The 23,241-nt window shown below is 41.3% G+C and overlaps 1 protein-coding gene across 6 annotated transcripts in view; it reads right to left on the minus strand.

The window, feature by feature from the left end:
- The window catches only part of RAF1 (Raf-1 proto-oncogene, serine/threonine kinase), an 86,619-nt gene that overhangs the window by 22,691 nt on the left and 40,687 nt on the right, over nt 1-23,241 (minus strand). For 3 of the 6 annotated variants that reach the window (XM_050781463.1, XM_050781466.1, XM_050781465.1), the window contains 5 exons: nt 12,991-13,223; nt 6,170-6,282; nt 3,699-3,801; nt 3,236-3,393; nt 842-940 (listed from right to left, as the gene is read on the minus strand). In XM_050781463.1, coding sequence (XP_050637420.1) covers nt 842-940; nt 3,236-3,393; nt 3,699-3,801; nt 6,170-6,282; nt 12,991-13,197 — 680 coding nt within the window. In that variant the 5' untranslated portion in view covers nt 13,198-13,223. Of the gene's footprint in view, nt 1-841; nt 941-3,235; nt 3,394-3,698; nt 3,802-6,169; nt 6,283-12,990; nt 13,224-16,754; nt 16,839-23,241 lie in introns of those variants that run through there. The other 3 variants (XM_050781469.1, XM_050781467.1, XM_050781464.1) reach the window with 2 other exon arrangements.

Below are 23,241 nucleotides of genomic sequence, written 5' to 3' on the forward strand. Positions count from 1 at the left end.
CTACCAGGTTCAAGATTCTCCTGCTTCAGCCTCCCAAGTAGCTGGACCAAGAGGCGCATATCACCACATCCAGCCAGTTTTTTGTATTTTTAGTAGAGATGGAGTTTCACCATGTTGGTTGGCCAGGCTAGTCTGGAACTCCTGACCTCAAGTGGTCCGCCCACCTCGGTCTCCCAAAGTGCTGGGATTACAGGCGTGAGCTACCATGCCTGGCCTAAAGTAAGATATTTTGGATGTAGATTTTACTTTAGGTTTCAAATTCATGTGTGTAACACTGAGCAATATGTGAACTGAACAAAACTGATTGTAAAGCTGGAAAACAGAGTAAAGACAAGTTATATGCAAACGCAGAGACACATTAGAAACAATATTTATGCTGAAAATATAACTAAATGTTTTTTAAAGACACTAGTCTATTTAAATACATGGTTTTAGCAAATGCAAGGCCATAACATGCATTTCAAAGTTAAGGGTTTTATTTTTATTGAATCACTGTATCAAGTTTTGGGACCCCTTCCATTGAGGTTGAACTCAGTACATACTGAGGAAAGTAGAATCTCAAGCTCTTTAAAATGTAATGACATATTAAGGAATATGCTACGATAACAGAAGAAACTATAGTCAAAGTCACTTTCCAGAATATAAGATCTACAGATCCATAAAGAGAAATTTCTACATTTTGCTGTACCACCAGTATCACATTCCACAGAAGCAGCAAGGGATTTCCACATAGAGAGGAGGGAATGTGAAGAAACTCTTATTTTTTGTCTTTGAGCTTCCAACCCCACCTCCCCCCCACCCAATAACTTTCTAAAAGAAAAGCTATAGGTAAAAAAATTACCTAACAGGCATCCTGGAAACAGACTCTCGCATACGACGCATAGTCAAAGAAGGTAGTGCTGGGACTCCACTATCACCAATAGTGGAATTTGGAAACAATCTAAACAAAAGCAGGGAAAGACTGGTTTTTAGGCTTACAGTAATCTTACAGAGACAATCAGCGTGCCTTGCTTTTGCAAACTCAGAGCTACTAAAACTGAACTTTTCCCAGTCACATTTTCCTCAACTGTTTTACATTACCTAGAATAAAGGGAACAATATTCCAAATAACTGGGTTTGAATGATTATTGAATGTGAATAATACTGACCTGCCAATAAACATACGTGCTCCAGTGTGCTTTTTCTTTTTTATTTTCTTTTTTTTTGTTGAGATGGAGTCTCGCTCTGTTGCCCAGGTTGGAGTGCAGAGGAGCAATCTTGGCTTACTGCAACCTCCGCCTCCTGGGTTCTCCTGCCTCAGCCTTCCAAGTAGCTGGGATTACAGGCACACACCACCACGCCCAGCTAATTTTTGTACTTTTAGTGGAGACAGGGTTTCACCATGTTGGCCAGTCTGGTCTCGAACTCCTGACCTCAGGTGATTCACCCGCCTCAGCCTCCCAAAGTGCTGGGATTACAGGCGTGAGCCACCACGCCCGGCCCAGTGTGCATTTCTAGGAAATACTGGTCCTATGTCTAGCTATATCAAAATAATGTTTTTCAAACTACAGTAGAACATTTTACAAACTATGTCACATAGAGCTTTTCTGGAAACATTCCATCTTGAAAATAGATAAAAAGACTAAAATAGGAGGAATAAATCACAGAAAAGTGAGTAATTAGGCACCTTCTTTCCATGAGCTGGGCACTTGTCAGCAAGCCTCATAAGAACAATGCAAGGAAGGTAATATCCCCTTTATTCAGACGCATGAACGAAAACTCAGTTGTGGTTATGGTTAATGACAATAGTGAGATTCTGACATACGTCTGTTAGACTCAGAAGCTTGTGCCACCAGGTGCGGTGGCTCACACCTGTAACACCACCACTTTGGAAGGCCAAGGCGGACAGACTGCTTGAGTGCAAGAGTTCTAGACCAGCCTGGGCAACATGGTGAAACCCCGTCTCCACAAAAAATACAAAAATTAGCTAGGCATGGTGGCAAACACTTGTAGTCCCAGTTACTCAGGAGGCTGAGGTAGGAGGATTACTTGAACCCGAGGTCAAGGCTACAGTGAGCTGTGATCATGCCATTGCACTCCAGCATGTGAGACAGAGCGAGATTCTGTCTTAAAAAAAAAAAAAAAAAAATGCTGGGTGTGGTAGCTCACGCCTGTAATCCCAGCACTTTGGGAGGCCGAGGTGGGCAGATCGCAAGGTCAAGAGATCGAGACCACACTGGCCAAGAAGGTGAAACCTCATCTCTACTAAAATTACAAAAATTAGCTGGGCGTGGTGGTGTGTGCCTATAGTCTGAGCTACTTGGGAGGCGGAGTCAGGAGAATCGCTTGAACCCAGGAGGCGGAGGTTGCAGTGAGCCGAGATCACGCCACTGCACTCCAGCCTGGCAACAGAAAGAGACTCGTCTCAAAGGAAAAAAAAAAAAAAAAAAAAAAGGTGGTGGGGGCTGGGGGGACAAAAATAAGATAAATTTTGAAAGCTTGTGCCATTTGTGCTACTCAAGCTCTCATCACAAAATCAATATGTGACCATGAAAGCAAAAATGTTTTCAGCATGGTCTAATAATAACACTCCCTTGGTCTCTCTAGTACTATCAAAAAAGGACAAAACTTTAAACTTTTCATATCCCTAGTTACAGTTTTTAAAAGGCAGTTTGGACCATGTACTTTTAATATAAACTAAATTCTTTAATAAAATTTTATCTATATGAAATATATTGTCTCCTAACAGAAACAAGAATCTTTCAAGATTTTATATTCAAACAATTTTAATTCCAAACAACTAAGTTTTCTCCAGTTTAAAGTGAAGAAAATGGCATCAACTGTGCTTTCTGCTCTTTCTCAGTGTCAAAGGCTCATTCAGCATATTCAACAAAATACAGAGCAGTGTCAGCAGTGTCTACTAGCAACCCTAGTAGATGATACTATTAAGAGAGAAAAGCAAAAAATCTTGTTTTCATATCCTTTTGTTCTTTTCCTTACTGAATCACAGTCACAGTATGTCAATCTCAATTTGACAGATGGTTAAGTCCTACTCCTACCTGCTCATTCTGGAGTATCGATGCCACCAAGCCTAGCTAGTTTCAGAATTATCACTGTTTCTAAAGTAGTTTCTGGATCACAATTCATTAAATGAGTCTAGAATCCAGACCTGCCAGTCAAAATCTACACCAAATACCCTTTAAAGTATTTATACTCCTCATCCCTATATTCCTTGAGAAAAAGAACAATGCCTTACAAGAGTTGTCTGATATTACTCCAGTCCACACACATAGTAGGTACTTTGGTGCTACAGTGCTCATGAAATTTGTAGCCACAAGTCTGACATCGAAATCCATTGAGCAGGAATTTCTGACAGATGTCACAGAAGGCAAGCTTCAGGAACGTCTTCCGAGCCTACAACAAGGACACAGGTGTAAATTATGCTGAATAAATAAAAGATGACAAAAGACAAAGTCATTTCCTCCTTGGCCTCCAAAAGAGTTTTTACAAAATGAATCGTACTTCCAACATTTACAGAATTCATAATCACAAATTAAAGTGTATCTCTGGCTAATGAAATCTAAATTGCCTTACCGTAAACAACAACATAAACAGCTTTAAACAATTCAACTATATACATACGCATATTACCTGAGAAATTTCTGTTATGCCTGGCAAAGCCCTCAACATGCCAGAAAGAGAGGAGATCTGCAACTTACAAAGTTGTGTGTTGTGAGCGGAACATGATCCAGGAAATCTACTTGAAGTTCTTCCCCAATCAAAGAGGCAGCATCAGTATTCCAATCTAAGCGTGCTTTTTTACTAAAAAGAATTTTTAAAAAAAGCATAAACAGGAAATGTTTAAACAAGGTAAAAGTGCAATAGAAATAACAACAGCTACCATTTATCACATGCTATATAAATACAACTTTATTTAATCCATACAACAATAACTTATTTAATTCATACAACAAACCTATGAAGTAGGTATTATTTCTATCTGAAAAATAAGAAAACTGGGATTCTAAGAAGGTAACTTGCTGAAGGCCACAGAGCAAGTTTAAGGGCCTATGTTGGAATCTAGGTCTGCTGAACTCCAAAGCCCATGTTCTTAGAATAAAGTTTTCTATTTATTTAAAAAAATGTTTTTTGGTAGAGACAGAGTCTTGCTGTGTTGCCCAGGCTTGTCTTGAATCCTCGACCTCAAGCGGTCCTCCTGCCTCAGCCTCCCAAAGCGCTGGGATTATAGGCGTGAACCACCATGTCTGGCCAGAATAAAGTTTTATTTAAACAACGATATATAACAATCTCACGATAAAGTCAATATACATTAAATTGGAATTTGTAACGTTAAAATCTTACAAAAATCCCCAAATCCTGTAAAACGGATTATAAATATTGCTGCAGTACAAAATTTAGTCTTCAGTAGCCTATTTCAATCTACATAAATAGAAAGGAACCACAAATGAAAAATGTACTTTTCTATTAATAACAGACTCAAATCTGTAGTTGTAGGGTCTACAAGTCAATGAGAAACTTAGAACTGTCTTTTAAAACCTATTCTGAAACCACACTTTCTCTGCCTACAGTATAAATAAGATAAAAAAACAGATACATATAAGTAAAAATCAATGCCCAATTCCTTTCTCATGTTGTATCCAGTTAATCTGGCCCATTTTCCAAAGGAAGAATATTCTCAGGTAAAGAGAATAACATGTACAGCACCATTCAAGCCTCTTCATCATCTACCAGAAGCCTAGTCAAGCCATTTTTCTCACTATCCAACAGTAAATAATACACTCATTACTATAATTACCCATATAGCACCTGGCAAACTCCCTATAATTCCAAAGGACTATTTTGCCCTTATGAAGAGAGGGAGGACAAGCCTTATTTTCTCATCAATCTGCAGACTGATCCTAATGACAATCTGCTCTCTGTCCTGGAGACTCCAGAGTAGCTCCAAACTAGTGCAGCCTTGGATAAGAGCAGACCAAGCCCTCCCTGTCTCAGAATCTCTCTAGTCCTTAAGGACCACTATGGATTGGCTTAGGGACCCAACCTGGGCTACATTCAGCAAAAGTTAACATCTGCTTCAAAGATTTGCACTTCAACAAACGCCTCCTAAATTGAGAATTACACTCACCCCTTTGAGTAGATTCATTCCCTGGGCTATTCTCTCAAACTGGAGAACTCTTTGAAACATGAAAAAATGTAAGCTAAAGATGAATAATGTAATTGACCCTTTCCAAGAAGAGGGTAAAAAAAGAACCCTTTAAAGGTTTCCCTATATTTTGGGGGTGGAGGGAATAGTGGATAATGGATAATTACAGACAGCTCTGCTGCTTTGAGGTATTACTCCTAGCCTTTGAGGGGATGCCTCTATCTTGTCACCACCATTAGGAATAGGATAAACTATGAATCTTCCCTGAAGCAGAAATGCTTCTGCATCTTTAAACAATCTATTAAACAGCAGGGATTAGGACACATTTAACTGAACAACAAAAAAAAAATTAGTGAATGAGAAAAGTCAATCTCCCGAGGATAGCATTCTTTATATATATAATAATGCACTTTCTGAGTGCCCAGTCTATATAATGCATTACAGTAAACACAAAGAAAAATCTTTGCCTCAAAAAACATAGCATCTAACATTACCGTTTCCATCCATGGAAACATTATCAATACCTAACATATGTTTTTTTTTGTTTGTTTCTTTTTTGTTTTTAATAGATAGGATCTTGCTCCAGCCCAGGCTGGAGTCCAGTGGCACAATCATGACTCATTGCAGCCTCAAAGCCCTGGACTCAAGCAATCTTCTCACCTTAACATTTCGAACAGCTAGGATTACAGGGCCGCACCACCATGCCTGGCTAGTTTTTAAAATTTTTTTGTAGAGATGGGCCTTCACTATGTGCCCACGCTGGTCTTGAACTCCTGGCCTCAAGCAACACTCTTGCCTCAGTTTCCCAAAGTGTTAAAATTACAGGTATTGGACTTTTCAAGAGAATGTCCAAGCAATAATTTCAATTTCTTAATACCTATTTTTCTGAATTATCTCTTTATAAAGAAAGGCATAGAAATAAACAATATTCTATAGGAAGCTAATACAATTTAATACAAACATAGCTATTTGAAGCTAGAAGATCCTTACTAGTCTGAAGAAGTCAATTGACTTTTGAGCTCTTACCCTTTGTGTTCATGGAGAAGTCTGAACACTGCACAGCACTCTGGTTGAAGGCCCCTCACCTTGAGTGCTTTCATAAGGCAGTCATGCAAGCTCATTCCATTTCGTACATTGACCTACAAACAAAGGATCACCTTTAGGACCAACATAGGCTGCAGCACCCCTTGGAAAGGTGGGCACAGAAATAAATGCACCAGTCTATAAAGGTGCAGGCAAATTTATGACAGCATTGCTTGTGATGGCACACGCACACACACATATATGAAACAACCTGAATGTACAGCAATAGGTAAGTACTTGAATGAAGTGTGAGACATCTGTATTATGTCACATTATGCAGCTATTATATTACTTATAATGACCTGGATGGAGAGGAGTCCATGATATATTAATTGGGGGAAAATATCCTTCAGAATAATAGAGTAAGATTATTTTAAAGATGAAGAGGCCAGGCACGGTGGCTCACACCTGTAATCTCAGCACTTTGGGAAGCCCAAGGCAGGTGGATCACCTGAGGTCAGGAGTTCGAGACCAGCCTGGCCAACATAGTGACCCCGTCTCTACTAAAAATACAAAAATTAGCCAAGCATGGTGGTGGACACCTGTAATCTCAGCTATTCATGAGGCTGAGGCAGGAGAATTGCTGGAACCCAGGAGGGAGAGGATGCAGTGAGCTGAGATCACGCCATTGCACTCCAGCCTGGATGACAAGAGTGAGACTCTGTCTCAAAAAAAAAAAAAGGTGAAGAAATTTGTATGCTATATGAGTGCGGAAAGATTTATACTTAGCTGTTCACATCAAGAGATAGTGGTTAAGAAAGAGAAAATGACGGCCAGGTGCGGTGGCTCAAGCATGTAATCCCAGTACTTTGGGAGGCCGAGACGGGTGGATCACGAGGTCAGGAGATCCAGACCATCCTGGCTAACATGGTGAAACCCCGTCTCTACTAAAAAATACAAAAAACTAGCCAGGCGAGGTGGCGGGCGCCTGTAGTCCCAGTTACTCGGGAGGCTGAGGCAGGAGAATGGCGTGAACCCGGGAGGCGGAGCTTGCTGTGAGCTGAGATCCGGCCACTGCACTCCAGCTTGGGCGACAGAGCGAGACTCCGTCTCGAAAAAAAAAAAAAAAAAAGACAGAGAAAATGATAAACTTTTCCTTTACATGTCTCTAATTTTGTGTGATTAGATGTATACACATGTATGTTCATTAGATTCATTAAAGAGGAAATAAGCCAATCTGCTCTACAAACAAACATGAGTTTTTATGATCAAAATTTGTACTTCAACTTATTTCAACAAAAATGACTAATCATTCTAACAAAAATTCCATCTCACAAGTACTTAACACTAGTGAAGGCAAAGCAGGAAGTGGAAGATATAGAACTCCAGCCCTGCTGTAGGGACAAACACCAATCTTAGTTTAAATATATGTGCATACCATACCAAGCAGCCTTAGTGGCACATACTTCTCTATATTTCCCTGTACTCAACCCTCAAAAAGCTAGGCAGGTACTCAGAACCCTATTGGGAAGTGTGAGTGCCCAGGACACTCACAATTAATGGCAGCTGTAAAAAAATTTGAACTAAAATTTCAGAGTTTTAATAAAAGTCCTCCATGTGTTAACTTCAAAGCCAAGAGTTAATCAAAAGTAAAGTAACTAGAGTCAGTATGGCCAGCAAGGAGGGCAAAACATACATTTGCAGTGCTTGTTAACTTCTTACAGCAAAGTTCCTCCTCTGAAAGTGTTAACAGCTTACAGCAGCCAGCCAACCCCTTCCCCAGAAGGTGGTGAGTGTATGCATATATTTACCTATGCGAATACATGGGGAGGGGAAAGGAAGCAAAGCAGGGCTCCAAAAGGCCCAAAGTGTTCTTAATCTTGGCTCTTACTCCAGGCACCTCAGTGCCAATCCAGCCAACCTTCTCCAGCTGGTTTACAACAGAAAAAAGTCTTAAGAAACAGGACATAGGTATCTGGGCCCTCCTAGTTACCAGGCTCCAAACCAGGGTATAGTATTTGGATGCAAAGCAGAGAAAACAATCTAGGAAAGAAGGAAATGCATGTGAGCCTAAAGAATTTGAAAAATATCAGACAGGGGCAACGTAAGAAGTTTTTCACAAGGCTTTATTTTGCTATTACCAGGGACTGATGGGGACTTATCTGCCCAGTAATCATTATTTGAGGCCCAAAGATGGACTCCACATTCAGAGTACAGTGTAGAAGAATTTGAACTTGTAACAGATTAGCTCAGAAGGTGATGGGAGTGGGGGAGGAATATTTTCCGGGAGGATCAATCATCTGGGAGAAAGGAAAAGATTTTCCAAATGAAAAAAGTTCCTTTGGAGTTTGTGATAGCCTCCTTAGCTACCGATGGTTTTTCCTCTCTTTCAGAGATGTGGAAGAAAGCAAAGGTCATGAACAACAGGGTAAGGGGAAACCAACTGATTCTTCAAATAGATAGAAGATTGATCATAGGAAACCTCTGAGGAAAAGAAATGGGGATATAGGGGCAGGGGTCACTCAAGACTTCTGGCTCATATGAATGCTTTACCTATTTAAAAATAAATAAAATTAGCATTCTTTAAAAGTTTCTTGTACATACCAAAATAGTTCAGACAAATGATATCCGGGATTTGTGTCAAAAACATTGGGAAAGGAGTGGATGAAAACACAGATTAAGCAGGACTGCCATGGTTAGCTAAGTGTTGAAAGTGGGTAAGTTGTACATCAGATTTATTATTCTGTCTACGTGCGGGTGTTGTGTGTGTGTGTGTGTGTGTGTATAAAATCTGTATTATATATACTGAGACAGGGTCTTGCTCTGTCATCTAGGCTGGAATACAATGGCAAGATCATGACTCATGTAACCTTGACCACCCCGGTTCAAGTGATCCTCCTGCCTCAGTCTCAGCTAGGACCACAGATGGGCAGCACCACCCTTTTTTTTTTTTTTTTTTTGTAGAGACAAGATCTCACTATATTGCCCAGGCTGGTCTCAAACTCCTGGGCTCGTCAGCCTCCCAAAGTGCTGGGATTACAGGGAAGAGCCTCTGCACCCAGTCTGTATATATTTTTTAATGTCCCAAAATAAGTTTATTTTAAAAGTTTCTTGACGCAGTGATACCCACCAATTTCCAGCTTTTCAGAAACAAAACAAGCTATACTGATCTGAACTATGAAGACACTAAGAATGAGGAAAACGAAGAGTAATAAACATACACTAACAGAATCATGACCTGCACCAAATACTGTATAACAATGTTTTCTAAGCTATAAAGTGATATCTGTTATATTATCAGTCTTCATTAAATCATAATTCAAGCTGGACAGTTCTTTAAATATCGTCTAATCCAGTCAGGTTCCCAAATGTAGCTGGCATTAGAATCCTCAGAGAAGCTTGTGAAAACATAGATTCCATCAACCTGTCCAACACATCCAAGGATTCTGATTCAGTTAGTATGGAATAAAGCCCATTCATACAGAACGAATCTGTATTTTAACCTGCTGGTCAGCTGATTCTAACAGTAGTGGTCCTCGGCTCCAGTCAATCACTCATCTAATAATAATTAGAAGCAGTAGCAGCAGCAACAATAGCAGCAACAGCGGCAGGAGGAAGTCAAAGAGGTACATGTTTAGAAAATAAAAATTAGAAGAAACATTCAAAAACCTAATTATCACATCTAAAATTATTTAAATCAGATACACGTCCTCTGTCTCATTCTCCTCTTTACAGCCCTCCATGGATACATGCTGTAATCAGCTAAATAATTTCTAGAACCCACTGAGTGATTATGAGAGTCATTCTGGGTTCAGGAAGTGAAGCAACCTGGGGAGGAGTAAAAACAGCTGACTGATGGTACTGGCCTAAGTGACTCTTCCCTCCTCTACTGCTTTCCTGAAGCTCGGTGCCTGGTGAAAGCAGCTAGTTCTTTCACAGTTAGTACATCTTTACCCAAAGAAACAGGCAAAACTAACCTAGGCTACAACCTTCTCATAAGCTGTAGAAGTCAAGCTTGGTTTCCAACCACTAGCTGTGCTCAAATGGAGGTGATCAAGGACTACATAGATGTTTAAAAAGCTAAGAAATAGTCACAGCAGCCAGGCATGGTGGCTCACGTCTGTAATCCCAGCACTTTGAGAAGGTGAGCCAGGCAGATCACAAGGTCAGGAGTTTGAGACCAGCCTTGCCAACACGGTGAAACCCCATCTCCACCAAAAATACAAAGAAATTAGCCAGATGGGGTGGCGGGTGCCTGTAATCCCAGCTACTTGGGAGGCTGAGGCAAGGAGAATCACTTGAACCTGGGAGGCGGAGGTTGCAGTGAGCCGAGATCAGGCCACTGCACTCCAGCCCGGGTGACAGTGAGAGCCTCTACCTAAAAAAAATATATAATCATCATCATCATAGCTACCACTTCACTAATGAATCAGTCACTGTACTAAGTACAAGCCTCATTTCATAAAGGTCAGGAAACAGGCTCAAAAAAGTACAAAACTTGTTTAAATGATACAGCTAATAAAAGGCAATGCAAGGATGTAAATTGGGGTTTTCTTCTTTTAAAGGTTCATACACTTAATCACTATGCCACATTAAGTTTCCCAGCCTGCTGGGCAAACTGGTAGCAGATGGGGATGGAGAAGATAGTCTCAATAACACTCTGAAGAAGCACCAAATGGTCTTCAACTTCTCATAACACACACTTCCTATATCTGACTTCTCAATTTAGGGTCAGAAAGAAAATTAATGAGAAACAGTAGGTAAAATTACTTTGCAAACGAAAGACCACTATTCAGATATAGGGGATTATTACTACTTATTTTGCCAGCCATAAAAGTTTCATTTTTAGGGAGACAAAGATAAACTTACTCAAACTTTAATTGGACTTTTGAGTTTTGCCTTCAGTTCAAAATGCACCTAAGTATTCAACACTATACTGGGGAGGCTCCTTAGGTTCACAAAAAAAGTATAAACAATTTATTAACAAATTGGGAAGAGTGGAACTGTTACAAGCAAACAGAGAAAACTCTGGACTGGGGTTCCCCACCTCAGAACCTTGCTTCACCTGACTATACGGTATAAACACAATGCATTGATTTTACACAAAGAACAGAGGATGGGAGAGGAAGAGGCATGGAAGTTTTTGAACTCAAGTTCTCTGAACAGTTCCACTAAGCAAAACCAATACAATTTCACTTTTCTGTTTTGGCTAGGTGGTTGGTTTTGTTTTATCCATAATAGTAGAATTTTTTTTTTTCTTTGAGAAGGGGTCTGGCTCTCTGTCACCCAGGCTGGGGTGAAGCGGTGCGGTCTCAGCTCACCGCGACCTTTGCCTCCTGGGCTCAAGCCATCCTCCCACCTCAGCCTCCTGAGTACCGAGTAGCTGGGACTACAGATGCGTGCCACCACGCCTGGCTACATTTTTGTTGTTATTTCTTTCTTTAGATAGAGTCTCGCCCTTTCGCCCAGGCTGGAGTGCAGTGGCACAATCCCGGCCCACTGCAACCTCTGCCTCCCAGGTTCAAGTGATTCTCCTGCCTCAGCCTCCCAAGTAGCTGGGATTACAAACGCACAACACCATGCTTGGCTAATTTTTGTAATTTTAGTAGAGATGGGGTTTCACCATGTTGGCCAGGCTTGTCTCGAACTCCTGACCTCAAGTAATGCGCTGGTCTTGGCCTCCCAAAGTACTGGGATTACAGGCGTGAGCCACCACAACCAGCCTACTTTTAAAAAATATTTTTTGTAGAGATGGGGTTTGCCATGTTGCCCAGACTGGTCTCGAACTCCTGAGCTCAAGCCATCTGCCCACCTCGGCCTCCCAAAGTGCTGGCATTACAGGCGTGAATCACCACACCCGGCCAGATAACTTTTTTGAGTGCTAAATTCTTAGAAAAATTGAAGTTTTGTATCAGGCTGGGGCAGTGTCTCACGTCAGTAATCCCAGCAGTTTGGGAGGCCGAGGCAGGTGGATTACCTGAGGTCAGGAGTTTGAGACCAGCCTGGTCAACATGGTGAAACCCCGTCTTTACTAAAAATACAAAAAAATCAGCTGGGCGTGGTGGCATGTGCCTGTAGTCCCAGCTACTTGGCAGGCTGAGGCAGGAGAATCATTTCAACCCAGAAGGCAGAAGTTGCAGTGAGCTGCACTCCAGCCTGGGTGACAGAGTGAGAATCCGTCTCAAAAACAAAAAAACAACAACAACAACAAAAAAGAAATTTTCTATCCAAAAACCTAGTGGCAGTGTCCTGCCATGATGCCAATATGAACCTGTCACTGGTACAACAAAAATAAACTATGCAGAACAAACTGGCTGGTGTCAGTGCCCTGAAAAAGAAGACTGTATGATTTCTAAGCTGCCTCCAGACTTGTCCTGGGCCTATGAAATACACAAAAATAATTTTTTCTATGTAATTTTACTTTCTTCTTTATACTTGGTTGTAATATTCAAAAAGCTTTAGGTGAATATTTTAATAGAAGAAATAAAATGTCTTCTAAAAAAAGTAGTTGGAAAGGCCTAGAGACTTTTCAAAGAAAATTCTTTGAAATATACCCATAAAAATGTACTATTTGTTTGGATGAAGTGGCACAAAGGAAGACATTCCAAGCAAGAGTAATAGAAGGAAGGCCAAGAGATGGGAAAAAATAGGGGGTGTGAAAGGAACAGCAATATAAAGAAATAAATCTGCAGTTAGAAAAAAAATTAATAAAGACCCTATATGACAATGAATATTTTGCCTGTCTTTAAGTTGAACAACATGATCCTTAATGTGTCCCACAGGCAGATAAATAGTTAAATTTCCTAAGTAGAATTTTCACATACCACTGTTCTTTGCTTGTTTGGCAAGAAAACACGGATAGTGTTGCTTGTCTTAGAAGGATCTGTGAGTTTGCCATCATCTGATGCCCGGCGCTGATAGCCAAACTGCTGAACTATTGTAGGAGAGATGCAGCTGGAGCCATCAAACACGGCATCTTTGAATCCAAAACCATTGCTGATCGTCTTCCAAGCTCCCTGTATGTGCTCCATTGATGCAGCTTAAACAATTCTTAAACCTGGTAAGAAACATAAATAATTATAAGTCTAGAACAAAAGTATTTAACCCAAGAACACAATATATAAAGACCAATTATGAAAATAGCACGATGTGGGTTTTTCATAAGTGATACCTCCTGCATTAATTAGCAAAGAAAATTTTCTTTAATACATTTCCATAAAATATTTCATAGATGAGGAAAATGGGACCAGCAGTTAAAAGATTTAGCAAGGGATGGCCGGGCGCGGTGGCTCACACCTGTAATCCCAGCACTTTGGGAGGCCGAGGCAGGTGGATCACAAGGCCAGGAGATCGAGACCATCCTGGCTAACACGTTGAAACCCCATCTCTACTAAAAATACAAAAAATTAGCCAGGCGTAGTGGCGGGCGCCTGTAGTCCCAGTTACTCAGGAGGCTGAGGCAGGAGAATGGCATGAACCTGGGAGGCGGAGCTTGCAGTGAGCCGAGATCGTACCACTGTACTCCAGCCTGGGCGACAGAGCGAGACTCGGTCTCAAAAAAAAAAAAAAAAAAAAAAAAAAAAAAAAAAAACAGAAAGAAAGAAAGATTTAGCAAGGGATCAGGCACAGTGGCTCACGCCTGTAATCGCAGCACTTTGGGAGGCCGAGAGGCCAGTGCATCACTTAAGGCCAGGAGTTTCAGACCAGCCTGGCTAACATGGTAAAATGCCATCACTACTTAAAATACAAAAATTAGCCAGGCATGGTGGTGGGTGCCTGTCATCCCAGCTACTGGGGAGGCTGAGGCAGGAGAATCACTTGAACCCAGGAGGTGGAGGTTGCACAGCTTGGGGGACAAGAGTGAGACTCCACCTCCAAAAAAAAAAAAAGGCCAAACTGGAACATGAGCCCAGGTCTCAAGACTAGTCTATTACATTTTCAATTACATTTCTCTTCTTCCTGAGCAACTATCCTTGAGTGTGAGGAACACATTAGTACTATGAGAAATACCTGCAAAAAAGTGTAAGCCAGAATTTATGACTTCATGGAAGAAAAACTATTATTTCTAGGATGTATTTTAGGCACTTTATAAATTATCTCATTTAATTTGTGTAAGAACCCCAAAGATTCCTTTTTTTTTTTTTTTGGAGACAGAGTCCACTCTGTCATCAGGCAGTGGTGTGATCTCGGCTCACTGCAACCTCTGCCTCCCAGGTTCAAGCAATTCTCCTGCCTCAGCCTCCTGAGTAGCCAGGATTACAGGCATGCACCACCATGCCCAACTGATTTCTGTATTTTCAGTAGAGATGGGGTTGGCCATGTTGGCCTGGATGGTCTCTATCTCTTTGACTCGTGATCCGCCCGCCTCGGCCTCCCAAATCACATCTGGGATTACAGTTGTGAGCCACCGCGCCCGGCCAGATTTTTAATTCCTTCCTCCATCCACATTTGCTTTTTAATTAATTTATTTTCTGAGACAGGGTCTTGCTGTGTCGCCCAGGCTGGAGTGCAGTGACATGATCACAGCTCACTGCAGCTTCGATTTTCCAGGCTCAAATGATCCTCCTACCTCAGCTTCCCAAGTAGCTGGGACCACAGATGCGCATCACCATGCCCAGCTAATTTTTAAAAACAGTTTTTTGTAGAGAAAGGCGCTCACTATGTTGCCCAGGCTGGTCTCGAACTCCTGAGCTCAGGCAATCCACTCTCCTTAGCCTCCCAAAATACCAGGATTACAGGTTAAGCCACTGCAAACCCTTTGTTTTTTGGACAGAGAAGTCATGCTACTTGCCCAAGAACACCCCAGCAGTGGGTAAAATAACCAGATTCCATATGTTTAAATTTAAAGTACATGAATTTTCTACCATAACATTCAGAGTTCAGAGTTCAGAGTTCGGTTCATGGTCAGAAACCATGCAGAAGTAAGGGGGTGGGGTTTCCTCCTTTAGAAAACTTTGAGGTTGATAAGGAATCCCATCTTTTCAAGCCTTCCTCCTTCAGAAACTTGTTTTATTATTAACAATAGCTACTATTTACTAGAAGCTTACTATTATGAGGCAGGATACATAGCATACATTCCAATCATTATCCACATTACTTTCAGTGCTACTCTAGGTAGGAATTATATCCCCATTTTACAGTTGAGAAAATTCTCTCACACACAGCTTGTAAGTGGCAAACTAGGATTCTGAACTGGGCTGCACTGACTCCACAGCCCTTACCTTCCCATATGTAACACTAACACTCAAATCATTTTAGTCACAGCTGAAATGACCTAGAATTAAGGACCACAGAATCCAAACCTTGTTTTCAATCAAAAGTTTCCAACTGAATATCCACTACGTGCTAAATCACATCACATGCCCAAATTAAGAGGGAGGTTAGATATTTAGTATTCTTAGATGACAGCTGAGAAAACCAAAGAGGTTTTGAGACAACTTAAGATCACAACATGGAGTTATTCTCATACAGTCTTGGTACATCCTTTTTGGAAAAGAATATGGTAATATCTATTAAAAGTTTGAAATGTTCTTAAAGAATGATCTAGTATTCTCCAGAAATCTGTACTACAGAAGCCTAAGACAAGTGTATAAAAACATGTGTAAGCATATTCCTTGCAGCACTATTTATACCCTTGAAAAACGATGGTAAAAACCAAATACCTAACAATAGGGAATTAAATAAACCATGTTAATATCCAGGTGATAAATGAAGTAGATCCACATATACAGAGATGGGAAAAGATATTCAAGACAACAAAAAATGAACAAAATATATAGTTTGAACCTCTTTAATATTAATCTACAAAGAGGGAGGGAAATCTAGAAATAAATAAATGGATGGGGAACTCTAGAATTAAAGTGTTAACAGTGATCATTTCAGCAGGACTGTGAAGGGTTTTTATTTTCTACATTACTTATTTTTTGTTTTTATATTTTACTATTACACTATAAACTTCTATCAGCATATTTTATTTCTGTAAGAGGGGATGCCAGAGCAAGATCTCGCTGCCTCGTGCCTCTGGAACCTCAACCTGAGCCCTGACTCACTCCTACCTAACTCTATCCCCAGGTTACTGTGAGGTCCCTTTTTTGGAGTACATATAGCTCCTCTTATTTCTAGATATTTGACTTTTTTTCCAACTAAAAAGGAAAAGATGGAGGAGCTTAAGACCACATAAGAGAGAAATAGACGAGGGAAGAGACAGAAGGAAGACTCATCTGAGCATCTCACTAGCCTGAAACGATATGGTTCCTAATGATCCATGTAACAGCCTGAACAAGCTTAAAATGCAACTCATTGTGTCACTTCCCTGTTTAAAACTCAGAATAAAATCTAAACTCCTTGACAAGGTGTCTAAAGGCCTTCTTTCAGAACATGCCAGACTTTGTGCCTCAAGACTTCCGAACTTTGTGCTTCTCTTCACCTGGAAGGCTGAAACCCCAAAAGCAGGCAAGCTGGGTTTTTTCACATCTTGTCTCCACCCAAGAGACATCTCTTTAGAGAGGCTTTCCCTAACCACACTAACCAAAATTGCCCGCTCTCCTTCTGCCAATTAATACTGTTTCATTTTCTGCATGGTACTTACGTTAGATAGTTTTCAAGTTTTAGTCCGTCTCCCTACCTTCCTTCTGCTCCATAAGGGCAGAACCCTGCCAATCTTGCTCAGTATCTGGAATACAAAGGCGTTCAAATCTTTACTAAATTAAGTGAAAAGCCAGAATAATGCTACAAAAAAAAGTAACGTTTTTAAATAGAAAAGACTTGTCAAAAACTATTAAATGTGAATCAAATCTCCATTTAGTGGTACGTCTTTTAAAAATACTTTGTCAGCCGTGCGCAGTTGTCCACACCTGTAATCCCGGCACTTGGGGAGGCCCAGATGGGAGGATTGCCTGAGGCCAGGAGTTCGAGACCAGCCTGGTCAACACAGCAAGACCCCATCTCTAAATTAAAAAAAGTTTTTTAAATTAAAAAACAGTATTTTGTTTTCCAGCAAGATGAACTGTAATGAATTTTATTTTCCAGCAAGATGAACTGTAATGAATTTTATTTTTTGTATAGATACATATTTCAATTGAGATGAGGTCTCACTATGTTGCCCAGGCTGGTCTTGAACTCCTAGGCTCAAGCAGTCCTGCCACACATGTGCCCCTACACCCAGTGTGCAACAGATTTTATTCTATATTCAACTGTGGGGGAAGACTGTATTGGAATCAATTCCAACTGATTGGTGAAGAACCCACTGACAAGACTAAAATGTAACTTCAGTCCAAGAACAGTAATTTTACATTGAATTCCAAGTCTTGCAAGTACTCAAAATATAGTGCCGGTACTTAGTAGAGAACACACTACAGTAACTTTTAATAAAAAGTGACAAAATAAAAATACACCTACTTTAATTCAAGTCCTAGATTATTTATCATTCATAGTATTTTACTTTCTGTCTCCATATCGAGACCACTTACAGCTTAAGAGGCAGGCTAAGGACTGGGCGCAATGGCTCACGTGGTCAGGAGATCGAAACCATCCTGGCTAACAGGGTGAAACCCCGTCTCTACTAAAAATGCAAAAAATTATCCGGGTGTGGTGGTGGGCGCCTGTAGTTGCAGCTACTCGGGAGGCTGAGGCAAGAGAATGGTGTGAACCCAGGAGGCGGAGCTTGCAGTGAGCCAAGATGGTGCCACTGCACTCCAGCCTGGGCGACAGAGCTAGACTCTGTTTCAAAAAAAAAAAAAAAAGAGGGAGGCTAATGTTTCCTAACCATTTTCTTTTTCTTTTCTTTTTTTTTTGAGACAGTCTTGCTCTGTTGCCCAGGGTGGCGTGCAGTGGCACGATCTTGGCTCACTGCAACCTCTTCCTCCCGGGTTCAAGAAATCCTCCTGCCGCAGCCTCCCAACTAGCTGGGATTACAGGCATGCACCACCATGCCTGGCTAATTTTTGTATTTTTAGTAGAGACGGGGTTTCTCCATGTTTGCCAGGCTGGTATCGAACTCCTGACCTCAGGTGATCCACCCGCCTCAGCCTCCCAAAGTGCTGGTATTATAGGTGTGAGCCACTGTGCCCGGCCTTCCTAACCATTTTCATGGCAGATACTCATACAAACCATAGGTCATATTTGCAGAACAAGATGAAGTACACAGACAATGCTGCTTCAAGGGCCCTACAAGTTGTCTCAGGGAAGAGTGGCACAGCTCTAACCTGTTAATCACAGAAAATTCTACTAAGGTATTCCTTTATCAAGGCAAACATCTGAAAAATCAGGGCAGACATCTGAAAACTCAAGGCAGACATCTGAAAACAAGGTGGAAAAAAGCATCTTCTAAAAAAATCATATAGCAGAAACATACTTCAATCCTAAATAGAGATATTCAGAAACCCCGTTGACACTACCTTCAAATATAAGCATAGATCTAGCTTTTAATACTGTAATTTCTTTGACTAAATGCCCCATGTTGGCCGGGCGCGGTGGCTCAAGCCTGTAATCCCAGCACTTTGGGAGGCCGAGGCGGGCGGATCACAAGGTCAGGAGATCGAGACCACAGTGAAACCCCGTCTCTACTAAAAATACAAAAAATTAGCCGGGCGCGGTGGCGGGTGCCTGTAGTCCCGGCTACTCAGGAGGCTGAGGCTGGAGAATGGCGGGAACCCGGGAGGCGGAGCTTGCAGTGAGCCGAGATCGCGCCACTGCACTCCAGCCTGGGCAACAGCGTGAGACTCCGTCTCAAAAAAAAAAAAAAAAAAAAAAAAAAAAAAAATGCCCCATGTTAAAAAATGTATACACAGACACACATACACACACATCCTAGACATATACTAAAACTAGATAAGCCAATGTGAAAATCAGTTTCTGCATGTGAAAAGCCTTTCAAAGTTGCACAGAAAAGTTCTAAAATCAAATGCATTCTCCTACGAATGGAGAAATATGTCACGTTGGACAAGATCAATTATTTAAAAAGAGAGACATGTTGGCCAGCCACAGTGGATCATCCCTGTAATCCCAGTACTTTGGGAGGCCGAGGTGGGTGGATCACCTGAGGTCAGAAGAATTGCTTGAACCCAGGAGGTAGAAGGTGCAGTGAGCCGAGATAATGCCACTGCACTCCAGCCTGAGCAACGAAGCAAGACTCCAACTCAAAAAAAAAACAAAAAACAAAAACAAGGAGCTCCTAAAAATTAGTAAAAGATGAACAATGTCACTGGGAAAAAAACAGGAAATTAAATTCATAGAAAAGCAATAGAAAGGCCAGCAAATATATATGTTTAATATAAAGTAGGGAAACACAAATATAAAAATTATTTTTAATATTAATTTGTAAAATTTATTTTATTTTTATTTTTTTGAGGCGGAGTCTCACTCTGTTGCCCAGGCTGGAGTGCAGTGGTGCACTCTCTGCTCACTGCAACCTCCGCCTTCTGGGTTCAAGTGATTCTCCTGTCTCAGCCTCCCAAGTAGCTGGGATTACAGGCATGTGCCACTATGCCTGGCTAATTTTGTATTTTTAGTAGAGATAAGGTTTAACCATGTTGCCCAGGCTGGTCTTGAACTCCTGACCTCAGGTGATCCACCCACCTCAGCCTCCCAAAGTGCTGGGATTACAGGCGTGAGCTACTGTGCCAGGCCAGATTTGTAAAATTTGAAAAGACAAAACATCTAGCACAAGCATTTCAAGTAATCTACTTTCACAGTGAAGAGTATAAACCACAAAAGTATAGCAATCTAATAGTATCTATTAACTATTTAAAAATTTAACTTCACATTTCACACCCAGCACTACACAAACACAGGAATGTTTCTAATACCAATAAACTCAAAATTACCTCAGACTCAAAGCCACAGAAGTAAAATTGCAACAATTTAAGGCAGGACGGGTTTAAAAACAAGACCTCCCAGGAAACTGAAAGAATGTCTACCCCCAGCTACTCAGGAGGCTACTCAGGATCTCCTGAGGCCAGGAGTTTGAGGCTGTAGTGCATGACTGCACCTGTGAATAGCCATTGAAGTCCACCTAGGCAACACAGTGAGATCCCTTCACACACACACACACACACACACACACACACACACACACATACATACACGTCATTTTCCATAATTTAAGAATAAGGTCAGTGTCATCTGTCACCAATACCAATACAATTTAATACTTCCAAGTACTACATGCACAGTAAAATATCAAAAGTAAACCACACTGCAGGAAAAAGATAAGCATTTAAAAAAAGTAGGCCAGGCGCAGTGGCTCATGCCTGTAATCCTAGCACTTTGGGAAGCCAAGGCAGGCAGATCACCTGAGGTCAGGAGTTCGAGACCAGCCTAACATGGTAAAACCCTATTTCTACTAAAAATACAAAAAATTAGCCAAGCGTGGTGGCGTGCGCCTGTAATCCCAGCTACTCAGGAGGCAGAGGCTGCAGTAAGCCAAGATCATGCCATTACACTCCAACTTGGGCAACACAAGCAAAACTTTGTTTCAAAAAAAAAAGGTAAACCAAACATACAAAAAAAAAAGTTAACTGTTCATGGGCTGGGCACAGTGGCTCTCACCTGTAATCCCAGGACTCTGGAAGGCTGAGATGGGAGGACTACTTGAGCCCAGGAGTTTAACACCAGCTTGGGAAACATACCAAGACTCTGTCTGTACAAAAAAGTGTCAAAAATTAGCTGAGTGTCACAGCATGCACCTGTAGACCCAGCTACTTGGGAGGCTGAGGTGGGAGGATCGCTTGAGCACAGGAGGTCGAAGCTGCAGTGTGCCACGATCACATAACTGCACTTCAGCCTAAGTGACAGAGCGAGACCTTGTCTCAAAAAAAAAAGAAAAAAAAAAGAAAGAAAAAGAAAAAGGCATTGTTTAAAAGAATATTGTTAAGTATGTAATTTCAAGATACTTTGGTAACAAAAAGTTTATATGGAAACTAATTGTAAAATCACATTTCTGCTCAATGATAAAAATGTATCTTTTTTTAAAAAAAAAAAAAAAAGATAACTCTCTTCGCCGGGCAAGGTGGCTCACGCCTGTAATCTCAGCACTTTGGGAGGCTGAGGCAGGCAGATTATCTGAGGTCAGGAGTTCGAGATCAGCCTGACCAACATGGAGAAACTCCATCTCTACTAAAAATGTAAAAATTTGCCAGGGGTGGTGCTGCACGTCTGTAGTCCCAGCTACTCAGGAGGCTGAGGCAGGAGAATCGCTTGAACCCAGGAGGCAAAGGTTACAGTCAGCCAAAACTATGCCATTGCACTCCAGCCTGGGTGACAACGAGACTCTGTCTTCAAAAAACAAAAACAAAAACAAAATTTTTTTTTTTTTTTGAGACGGAGTCTCGCTCTGTCGCCCAGGCTGGAGTGCAGTGGCCGGATCTCAGCTCACTGCAAGCTCCGCCTGCCGGGTTTACGCCATTCTCCTGCCTCAGCCTCCCGAGTAGCTGGGACTACAGGCACCCGCCACCTCGCCCGGCTAGTTTTTTGTATTTTTTAGTAGAGGCGGGGTTTCACCGTGTTAGCCAGGATGGTCTCGATCTGACCTCGTGATCCGCCCGTCTCAGCCTCCCAAAGTGCTGGGATTACAGGCTTGAGCCACCGCGCCCGGCAACAAAATTCTTTTTATATATACAAAATAGTAGTAAAAAATTTTATTACCACAAAAGTTCCCAGGCTTTAAACATTTATTTGGTAAGACAGTCTGGGAATTTGTATTCTATAGGCAAAACATTTACCTTTTACATGCCACAGAAGACATAGTGTATTCATAATTTACCATGATATCTAAATCATATAAATTATTTCAGAAGCCTACAACTTACTTAATACAAATTATTCTAGTCTATTACAGAATTTAGGTTTACCTGGTTCCAGGCTACTTCCCTCTGGATTCCTGACTTCCCCGGGTCACCCCCACCAACCATCACAGAATGCTTCAAAAATCAAAAGGCCTAGATTCTACTCTGTTTTGCCTTCCTCTACTTTGGCTACTATTCCATTAAAAGATTACTACATGGGCCTAACCCCAAAATCAGTCTCTGAAATGTACCAGGTGACATTTTAGGATAGAAAAAAAAAAGGAATGACTCATAATTGCCAGGTATCTTAGCTTTCTGTAGTCACCTACTTTGTATCTATCAATCATGAATTTATATAAACTTCTCTAAAACTATTTTTTCTGGTCGACATTATTTCTGAGGGTGGTAGGTTCCCTAGGTTCACCAAAAAAAATTGCCTTTTATTGGCTTCATGCATCATTCTGCCACCTGGACTTTGAGGATATATTTGCTTTAATCAAGCAATTCATGATTGTTATGGTACAAACTCTTCAAAGTTGTATCTTTCTATAATCTTTCAACTGCATTTATTCCCTATATGAATATTCCTTTTAGAAAGTTAGAGTGTGGCCAGGCACGGTGGCTCACGCCTATAATCCTAGCACTTTGGGAGGCCAAGGTAGGTGGATCACCTGAGGTCAGGAGGTTGAGACCGGCCTGGCCAACATGGCAAAACCCCGTCTCTACTAACAATACAAAAATTATCCGGGTGTGATGGTACGTGCCTGTAATCCCAGCTACTTGGGAGGCTGAGGCAGGAGAATCACTTGAACCTGGGAAGCAGAGGTTGTAGTGAGCCACCGCAATCCAGCCTGGGCAAGAGTAAAACTCCATCTCAAAAATTAAAAAGTTAGAGTGTAAAACTATTTCTATATTGAAGTTAAAAAATGGGCTTACGGCCTGGCCAGGTGCGGTAATTGATGCCTGTAATCCCTGCACTTTGGGAGACTGAGGTAGGAAGATCGCTTAGGCCCAAGAGTTTGAGATCAGCCTGGGCTAATCCCTGCACTTTGGGAGACCGAGGTAGGAAGATTGCTTAGGCCCAGGAGTTTGAGACCAGTCTGGACAATAGTGAGACCTCATCTCTACAAAATCTAAAAACTAGCCGGGTGTGGTGATGCACCGGTAGCCCCAACTACTTGGGAGGCTGAAGCTGGAAGATCACTTGAGTCCAGGAATTCAATACCAGCCTGGACAACACAGTGAGACTCCTACTCTACAAAAAAAAGTTTTCAAAAAGTCATTTTTCCTAAT

Source organism: Macaca thibetana, chromosome 2, assembly GCF_024542745.1.
Source record: "Macaca thibetana thibetana isolate TM-01 chromosome 2, ASM2454274v1, whole genome shotgun sequence".
NCBI classification, from domain to species: Eukaryota; Metazoa; Chordata; class Mammalia; order Primates; family Cercopithecidae; genus Macaca; species Macaca thibetana.